The sequence below is a fragment of the Oryzias melastigma genome, linkage group LG9 (assembly GCF_002922805.2).
Source record: "Oryzias melastigma strain HK-1 linkage group LG9, ASM292280v2, whole genome shotgun sequence".
Lineage (NCBI taxonomy): Eukaryota > Metazoa > Chordata > Actinopteri > Beloniformes > Adrianichthyidae > Oryzias > Oryzias melastigma.
Window position 1 is genome coordinate 4,738,489 of NC_050520.1, and position 10,714 is coordinate 4,749,202.

Here is a 10,714-nt window from a genome sequence, read left to right on the forward strand (position 1 = left end):
TTTTTTTTTTGTACAAAAAATAACCTGAAATCGTTATTTTTGAAAACCGTGATTTCTTCATTTAAAATATGTTTTATATAGAAATTTGTAATCAAAAACATTGTTTCCACAAATTCTCTTTTCTGGATAAAAATGATTCTACAGTGACATTGATGTTTTGTAAATAAAATGTCAATAAAGGCTGTTTGAATCTGTTTTCTTTGCTCTTTAGTGTCTCAAACTATTTTACATCTAAATTATATTACAGATTTCACCAAAGTGTTTCTAAAAAAATCCATCAAATTATTCAAATTTTCTTCGGTTTCAGTTCAATTTGAAGCAGCTGTTAAATCCTCTTCATGAGTTAAACTTCACCTGTGTGTTTCTACTTGAACATATTTCTTCAGTTGAATCTTTACAAACCAGACAAACCAGAGACTCCTCAGATGGAGATATGAGCAGGTTTTTCCACATATTTAAGTCTTCTTCTCAAGTCAGAAACATCGTCTTCATCTTGTTAACATCAAACTCAGATTTCTGTTCTGAATTTTCCTCCAACTGTAGACAGTTTCTGCTTTGAGGTTTTCATTCCTGAAATCAGCAGAAGATGGAGAGAAAGTTCCCTCTGTCACTGGACCGTCTTTCTGAACACATTTACCTCCAACTCTCTGTCAGACTTTCAAATGTTTGAAAGAAAATCTTCACGATTAACATTTTATAATTTAAGACAGATTTTCATGTTTTACTCCAAGCTCCTCTGATTTACAGAAGAGCTTGGGATTCACTTTATTATCATCATCCTCCTCAATCTTGTTTTAGAGAATCATCAGTAAAATGTGTGATATACCAAAACATGTATTTAATGTGTGCAGAAATATTACTGGAGTTCAGTTAATCAAATAAAAAAAAAGAAAATGAATTTTACCTGAATTTATTTATTTTTTAAGATGTTATTTTACTTTGAAATATGTTTTACTTCCTTGAATGTAACACACCATGCCGCCACCAGAGGGCAGCACTTCAGTCAGCAATTTTTCAACTTTGGCTCTCAGGCTGCAGCTGCCTTCAAATAAATAAATAAAAATTCTCTGTTTTCTGTCAGTCAGAGCTCTTAATCCATTCAAACAGGTTTTCTGTTCTGCTCATGAGCCGACAGTCAGAGATCTGTAGAGTTGAGATCATTTCTGATTGGATCCTTCTTTCAGTTCAAACACAGGGAGAGGAAAGGATAAAGATGATTGGTTATAAACACTTTGGTTGAAACACGACACGGTAAATTTCATCCAAGATATTCAAGAAGCTTGACAACTTTTTAAAGAAACTAAAGCAACTCTGTATACCTCCTTTCCCACTGCCAGAGGAAATGAGAGATTTTGTCTTTGCGCCACCTTGTGGACAATATTTTGTTGTTGTTCTCCTTGTGCGATACATTATTAGACTGTCTATGGATACAACGTACCAAAAAGAATTGTCAGTCGTGTTTGATGCTACACCGTCTGGACTCTGCATGTTGTTCAGGAGTTCCTACAGCGCATGTGCCCCAATCTTCTCTTGTCTTCTGTTAAACATTTAAACCCAAAGATCAGAACTTTTGTTCCGGATGATCTTGTTTCTGTTCCATCAGCTACTCTTGATTGAACTAATGTATCTGACATTAAATAGAAAAAGTCTGATAGTTACAACAATTCATTTAAAGAAATTAGGTCAAAGAGATGTAATTTAAATCTGATTTAAACAGCAATTCAATTTTTTTCCAGATTTAACCTGAAACTTTTTCTCATTTAATTTGATCGTGTGGACAGACAGACAGACAGACGACAGACAGACAGAAAGACAGACATGTGTTAAAGCACAATAAAAACAATGGGAGTCGGTGGGTTAAAAAATTAGAGGATAAAAACAAATTAAAATCATGGGAATAAATAAGTTAAATATCAGTGGATTAAATAGATTAAAAATCAATGAATTAAAGAAATTAAAAGCTTCTTAAATGCTCAGCCAGAGAGTTGTATTGCCTGATGGCACAAGGACCAAAAGAATTCTTCAGTCTGTCGGTGTTGCAGCGCTGGGACAGCCTTCTGCTGCTGAATGGACTCGTCCTGCTGGAGAAGGCCTCATGAAGGGGATGTGAGGATTCTTCATGATGGACCTGAACACAGTCAGAGTTCTCTGCTCTGAATTCCTCTGAATTCAGGAAGAACATCCACAAATTCATCACTGATTCTGTTTGGGTTTCATTTCAAATTGATTCTAAAAATGTCCTTTTAGGCTTTTTTTAAATTTATTATAATTTTAATAGTAAAAAAATGTGCTTTCTTTATTATGAATATGATTTTATTTAAGGCAAAATGTCATATTTACAAAAGCAAAATAAGTTACAAAGAAGTCTGAACTTCACTCACTTAAGAAATAAATATCTCAATAATTTAAAACAGAAAAGATAAAAAACAGAAAAGCTCAATAAAATAAAATATTAATAAATGTTTAGGTCTATAGTTATATCATCAACTCTTACTGTGTTTTTTCTTGAAAGACCATTTATTATGTCTCTTTTCAAGTTGTTAACCATAATTTGTCTTAAATATATGTTTGATTTGTCATTTATTTATGTAAACTGATGTATTTTTCCAAATGTTAAATAAAAAAGGAGAAAAAGTTCACACTAGAACACATCTGTGCACTAAAAATGTTTGATAAAAATATGAAACATGTTGTAAAAAAAAATAAAAAATAAAAAACATTAGACAATAGAAGACTCCACTGCTATTTAAAATGTTTTGAACATAACACATAATTTTTTTTTCAAACTTCTGGTAAAATAAAGGTAAAAATCCTAAACTAAAGCCGTTCAAGAGTCCAAAGAGACAATTCTTCTTTAGGAACTGAACCACTGAGGATGGAAGTTTGTTCTTTTTTATTGAACACATCACAACACTAACATACAACCTCTCTTCTAGAGGACAGTAATACAACATAACCTGACCAACAACAGAATCGTTTTCCAGGTTTGGATGTTTTTTAATGAGTTCTAATATATTTTAAATTCATTTATTAAACATGTGAAGGAGGGTTTGCTGCTTCTCTATTTACTGCTTTAATGTGATATTTGCTGACTAATAAAATAATTTTCTTGGCCGCTTTGTCCCTTTCGGGGTCGCGGGGGTGCCGGAGCCTAACCCGGCTACTGATGGGCAAAGGCGGGGTTCACCCTGGACAGGTCGCCAGTCTGTCACAGGGCCTCAGTCACACTTTCACACCTAATAAAATAATATTAATAATATTTGAGAATGAATCATCTAAATTATCCATCAATGTTTTTGAACTACTAGATCCTTTTTGAGGATATCCAGATCTGTTCCAGTGACTGTAGGTCAAAGGTGAAGAACATCCTGGTCAGACTGTCAGTCTATGAGTCATACGAAGGGCTACCACTTTGAAATAAATGTTGCTTAGTTTGCCTTTAGTTATACATTATTAATAATAAATAATGATACTCCTCTATGTAAAGACTCTGATTTCTCACCATAACTATCAAGAATGATAACAAGCTAGAAAACAGATATTAATATTCAGCATTTTATTATTCTGAATAATTGTTATATTTTCAGATGATCACTTACATCACTACATTTCATGGGAAAATGTTGCATTTTCACTATGTTGTACCATGTTTACCAATTATGTAAAGTTAAAGAAAAATCAACTTTCACATTTTAAATACATCTTCTCACATTTTCAACGAATGACAAAATCTGGAGCATTTTTGACAAAATTAATGATCTTTGAATTGGAGTAGGTCAGAGATCACCTAAACTTATGTAAAGTTCATGTATCATGATCATATTTTAAGATGGTTTCATTTTTAAATCTATGTAAATGCAAGTGTTATTTTAAAAAAATAGCAACAGAATAAAATTGAATTTGTGTTTGAAAAAGTGTTTCTGGTGCCACAATAAATGAATTTATCCTTGTGATATTAATAAAGTTCAATTCAAGTGAGTTGAAAAAAAAAATTCCATTACAATTTTCAGAGTAAATTCTATTAAATTTAGAACTGTACCTGACATAATATTTAGCTCTTCATCTATAAACTATCAGAACGACAACATTTTTTAGAGTCATAAATTGGGTCTTTTTTAAATTAATAGTATTTTTAGACTATAATTTTAAAAGTATTTAGAGTCGTTATTTCCACAACAATTTTACTTTAAATGAATGTAATTGTGGTGGACCAAGCAGCCAAAAAGCAGGACAGAATGCAAAATATATCAAAAAAGTTTGAAATTTAATTTTCTTTTCAAAAAAATGATTTAAATAATACACTGGGCCCTTAAAAGAGGTCAACTAAACAATAAGGGAACTCAGGCAAAAGGCAACATAAGTTAGCAAAGTAACATGAACAGACTGAAAACTGACCTAACTTAAACAGAGACAAGGGAACATATATAGTGGGTGATCAATCCACTGAAGAAACACAAGGGGGAACTGAAAAGGACAAACTCTAACTACAAACAATATTCCAAAACAACTACTACATCTGTTAAAGTGTTAACTAAATCTAACATAAAGTTGCCTTTAAGAGATTAATGACAATAACTAGAATATAAAACAAATGATATTTATCTATACAAATATGAATATAATCCCCCACTCTTGACCATGGTAAAGTCCATTCAGCTGCTTGCTGTTGTAGTTGATTGCTGCCAAGTGCTCATGTTGGGTTTGTCAGGCCTGACTTTATTCATCCAGCAGATGGCGGCATCAACAGCAAGCACCATGGTCTTCTGGGGCCAGCAACTCAAAAAAAAAACAAATATATTAATAAACTTAAACCACAATAGAAATATAAATATGGTGAGTGATGCATTTACTGTCCTGATGGTCCTGTGATGGCGGCGGCCATCACAGTAATGTATACGGTAATGTAAATCCAATATTTTACATAAATAAAAAAAATGTATCTTTATTGTAACTGATAATTCAAATAGATATAAAAATTATTTACAGGATGTAATCTGCAGGCTTCTTCATGATTTTAGTGTAAAGCAGCTTTAACATGCAAATACAATTCAAGGAGATTGAAAATAAACGAGATTGTTTACATTAAATCACCTGTGGAACTAGCCCTCTAGTGGAGAATAAACTGCACTGCAGCTTCTCTAAGAAAAAGGAAATGAAACCGAAGGAAACCGAAACTATTCTGGCTTTGCTGAACTGAACTCAGACGCCATTAAAAGTGTCAAAGTCTCTGCTGAAAAAACAACGATTTGTGGAATATTTTCATCCGAACGTAAAGACAGAAGCTGGTGAGTCCTGAGACGGAAATGGCTGAGAGAGCTGCTCTTCTGGAATTCCTGAACTGTCACGTTTGTTCAGAGACTTTCAATGATCCTGTAACTCTGAGCTGCAACCACAACTTCTGTTCAAGCTGTCTGCAGAAGTTCTGGGAACAAACTCAGAACAAAAACTGTCCCATCTGTAAAAGAAAATCATTTGAAGAGTTTCCTGCTGTGAACTTCAGTCTGAAGGAACTTGCTGACTCGTTTGCTGGAAGACAGAAATCTGAATCATCAGAGACAAAAACAGGAGAGCAGAAGATCATGGAGGTCTGCAGGAAACATTCAGGAGAAACCAATCTGTTCTGTACAGACGAGTGGAAAATATTTTGTGCTGTTTGTGAGTTTTCTCTGCACCAGAGTCACAAAGTAGTTCCTGTAGAAGAAGCAGTCAGAGAGCTGAAGGAGGAGCTGAAATCTGACTTAAAGTCTCTGCAGGACAAGAAGATGAAATACAAAGAAGTGGAGGAAACATACAATCAGATGATTCAACACTCCAAGAACCAGCTGCTGTCCACAGAGACACAGATCAGAGCAGAGTTCAACAAGCTCCACCAGTTCCTGAAGGAGGAAGAGGAGTCCAGACTGGCAGCTCTGAGGGAGGAAGAGGAGCAGAAGAGGGAGACTGTGAGCAGAGAGATGAAGAGGATCCAGGAGCAGATGTCCTCTCTGTCAGAAAGTATCAGTGCTGTTGAAGCAGAGCTGCAGAAAGACAAGGAGGCGTTCCTCAGCAGTTCTAAAGACACTCAGAGCAGAGCCAGGGCCCAGTGCTCGCTGTCAGACCCACAGCTGCTCTCAGGAGCTCTGATAGATGTGGCCAAACATGTGGGCAACCTGTCCTTCAGAGTCTGGGAGAAGATGAAGGAGAAGGTCCACTTCAGTCCTGTCCTCCTGGACCCAAACACTGCACATGGATGTCTTTATCTGTCTGATGATCTGACCAGTGTGAGACAAGGAGAAACTTCTCAGCAGCTCCCTGACAATCCAGAGAGAAACATGAAATATGCTTCTGTTTTTGGTTCTGAGGGTTTCAGATCAGGGAAACACAGCTGGGAGGTGGAGGTGGGAGAACTTCCTATCTGGAACATTGGTGTGGCTAAAGAGTCTGTTAACAGGAAGGGAGAGTTACTTGCTTCACCAGAGGATGGAATTTGGTGTTTATTCCATCGTAATGGAAAATACATAAACTGTGATGGTCAGACTGTCACTGTGACCAAGAGTCTCCAGAAGATCAGAGTCCAGCTGGACTATGACAGGGGGAAGGTGTCCTTCTACAACCCTGAAGACATGACTCACATCTACACTCACAAAGACACTTTCACTGAGAAACTTTTACCATATTTCAATGTTGGAGAATCTGGAGATGCAAAAACCTCTAAACTTCAAATCTGTCCGACTGATTGAGATGATTTGACTCTTTTGTCATAAAAAAAATAACTGAGATCTTTTTCTTTCAATACAATGATTAGTACACAAGGTTTTAACAGCTTCTTTACATTTTTAAGTTTTCTTTTTCTCAAGTCAGAAATATTTTGCTTCATGTTGGTAAATCCAGATTTCTGTTCTTCATTGTGAACAACTCTGTCCTCATCATTACAATTCCACTACTGTGTTTCACAGATAGAAATTCAAATATTAACAGGTCAGAACAACTTTCTTGGTTAAAATCGTTTAATCTGTATTCTTTGTTTAAGTACAGTTTCCACTTTTTGTAAATAATTAAATAAATACTGATCAAAACAATGTAATCTACAACTGTCGTTTCTGAGTCTGTTTTAATTTGTACTCTTTATTCAGCAGCTTTTCTCTTTAGTCCTGTTTGTGTCTCAAATATGTCACTCACACACTTTTCCTTTTACAGCTGAGCTTTCACTCCTTTAACTTAGTGAAGTTCAAATGTCTTGTAATTTTCTCTTATAATCTAAAATCCTCTGCCATCCTTCAGCTTTTGTTGTTCTTGTGATCAACCTGCTGTGTTTGTTTGAACATCATCCTCTTAATGGAAACACTTCACTGTTTGAGAAAATCATCACTTAAATTGTGTAAGAAACTATGAAATGTATTCAGTGAGTGCAGCAATATTACAGTAGTTCAGTTTATTAAAGAAATCAGATTAAAGATGAAAAATATTTTTCCTGACGTATTAATTTTTTTTAATACATACAATAAACACAATCAGGAAATTCTTCTTTTAATTTGAAAAGATAGATGAGCTTTTGCTGCTGTCCATGCTGTTGCTGAGATCTTGTAGAATTTTTGAAAACCAAAATCACAAACATTTGTTCCTTAAATTCTCTGATTTTTTTGTCTTCTGGATAAAAATGAAGCCACAGTGATCCAGAAAATGTGACTTTGATGTTTTGTAAATAAAATCTCATTAAAGGCTGATTGAATCTGTTTTCTTTGATCTTTAGTGTCTCAAATTATTTTAACATCTGAGTTAAATTCCAGATTTCACTGCAACATCTCTAAAATATCCTGGCTTTGGCTGCCCCACAGAAGGTTCTTCCTGGGGTTGTTAGCGTCTGTTTCCACAGAGAGATTCACAGTGTTCAGCTGGTAGCAGAAGAGAGAAAAGAAGTGACCGTCTGTGATCACATGTGATCCATTCTCCTGTGTCATCAAGTCATTGATTCAGTCTTATTTTTTTAATGTACCAGTTATGCAAATGTAAAGTTTTGTTTTTGTGTAAAATGTAAGAGTTGTTCCACAAGACACAATTATGAGAAGAAAAGTTGTGTTTAAATAAAAGATTCCAGCAGAACGAAACAGATGAAAATGAGTTAATTTAACAGGAATTTTCCAAACAGAGAACAGACATTTCTGTCAGAAATTTAGACCTTTTTACCAAAAAAGATGATTTAGGAAAATGTTCCTGTTTGGATTCTTACGAAAACTTACATCTAAATACATTTTTAGAATTTGATTACAGACCGTAAAAATAAAAACCTCTAGTCCTCCATCAGAGTTTGAGAGAACAGTTTTTTATTCCTTAGAAAATTAATACAATTTTTATTCAAGTTGGGTTTTGGTGAAATCTAGTAATAGAAAAAAAAACAACCTAAGAAGCTCCATACATCCCTTCTACTTTGCTTATCAGTTTCCTGCTGATAAGTCCCTGGTTTCATTTCAATTTGATTTTAAAAATGTCCTTTAAGGCTTTTTTTAAATCATTTTAATAGTAAAAAAATGTGCTTTCTTTTTTATGAATATGATTTCATTTAAAGCAAAATGTCATATTTACAAAAGCAAAATTTGTTACAAAGAAGTCTGAACTTCCCTCACCTAAGAAATAAATATCTCAATAATTTAAAACAGAAAAGTTAAAAAACAGAAAAGCTCAATAAAATAAAAATATTTGTAAATGTTTAGGTCTATAGTTACATAATCAACTCTCACTATTTTCTTGAAAGACCATTTTTTATGTCTCTTTTCAAGTCCTTAACCATAATTTGTCTTAAATAAATGTTTGATTTGTCATTTATGTATGTAAACTGATGTATTTTTCCAAATGTTAAATAAAAAGGAGAAAAAATTCACACTAGAACACATCTGTGCACTAAAAATGTTTGATAAAGATATAAAACATGTTGTAAAAAAAAAAACAAATACAAAACATTAGACAATAGAAGACTCCACTGCTAATAAAAATATTTTGAACATAACACATTATTTTTTTTTCAAACTTCTGGTAAAATAAAGGTAAAAATCCTAAATTAAAGCCGTTCAAGAGTCCAAAGAGACGATTCTTCTTTAGGAACTGAGCCACTGAGGATGGAAGTTTGTTCTTTTTTATTGAACACATCACAACACTAACATACAACCTCTCTTCTAGAGGACAGTAATACAACATAACCTGACCAACAACAGAATCGTTTTCCAGGTTTGCATGTTTTTTAATGAGTTCTAATATATTCTAAATTCATTTATTAAACAGGTGAAGGAGGGTTTGCTGCTTCTCTATTTACTGCTTTAATGTGATATTTGCTGACTAATAAAATAATCCTCTTGGCTGCTTTGTCCCTTGCGGGGGTGCCGGAGCCTAACCCGGCTACTGATGGGCAAAGGCGGGGTTCACCCTGGACAGGTCGGCAGTCTGTCTCAGGACCTTAATCACACACACATTCACTCTTACTTTCACACCTAATAAAATAATATTAATAATATTTGAGAATGAATCATCTAAATTATCCATCATATTTCTTGAACTACTAGATCCTTTTTGAGGATATCCAGATCTGTTCCAGTGACTGTTGGTCAAAGGTGAAGAACATCCTGGTCAGACTGTCAGTCTATGAGTCATACGAAGGGCTACCATCTTGAAATAAATGTTGCTTAGTTTGCCTTTAGTTATACATTATTAATAATGAATAATGATACTCCTCTATGTAAAGACTCTGATTTCTCACCATAACTATCAAGAATGACAACAAGCTAGAAAACAGATATTAATATTCAGCACTTTATTATTCTGAATAATTGTTACATTTTCAGATGATCACTTACATCACTACATTTCATGGGAAAATGTTGCATTTTCACTATGTTGTACCATGTTTATCAATTATGTAATGTTAAAGAAAAATCAACTTTCACATTTTTAAACAAATCTTCTCACATTTTGAACGAATGACAAAATCTGCAGCATTTTTAACTAAATTAATGATCTTTGAACTGAAGTAGGTCAGAGATCACCTAAACTTATGTAAAGTTCATGTTTCATGAACATATTTTAAGATGGTTTAATTTTTAAATCTATGTAAATGCAAGTGTAATAAAAAAAAATAGCAACAGAATAAAGTAAAATTTGTGTTTGAAAAAGTGTTTCTGGTTCCACAATAAATGGATTTATCCTTGTGATATTAATAAAGTTCAATTTAAGTGAGTTGAAAAAAAAATTCCATCACAATTTTCAGAGCAAAGATGTTTGCTGCCAACTGGCGGTCAAATTTAGAACTGTACCTGACATAATATTTAACCCTTCATCTATAAAATATCAGAACGACAGCATTTTTTAGACATAAATTGAGTCTTTTTTAAATTAATAGTATTTTTAGACTATCATTTTAAAAGTATTTAGAGTCGTTATTTCCACAACAATTTTACCTTAAATAAGTGTAATGTATAATGTGAATCCAATATTTTACACGAATAAATAAAGGACTCTTTATTGTAACTGATAATTCGAATAGATATAAAATTTATTTACAGGATGTAATCTGCATGCTACTTCGTGATTTTAGTGTTTAGCAGCTTTAACATGAAAATACAATTCAAGGAGATTGAAAATAAACGAGATTGTTTACTATAGTAAATCACCTGTGGAACTAGCCCTCTAGTGGAGAATAAACTGCACTGCAGCTTCTCTAAGAAAAAGGAAATGAAACCGAAGGAAACCG

At 33.6% G+C, this 10,714-nt stretch overlaps 1 protein-coding gene across 1 annotated transcript; it reads left to right on the forward strand.

Annotated features, from left to right (window-relative positions):
- Positions 1–5,272: 5,272 nt before the first annotated feature.
- Positions 5,273–7,715, forward strand: LOC112147961 (nuclear factor 7, ovary; the record flags this gene model as incomplete). The annotated part of the gene is given in 1 exon segment (XM_024274688.1): positions 5,273–7,715. A coding segment is annotated over 1 exon segment (1,416 nt). The 3' UTR covers positions 6,720–7,715.
- Between the last annotated feature and the right edge of the window lie 2,999 nt (positions 7,716–10,714).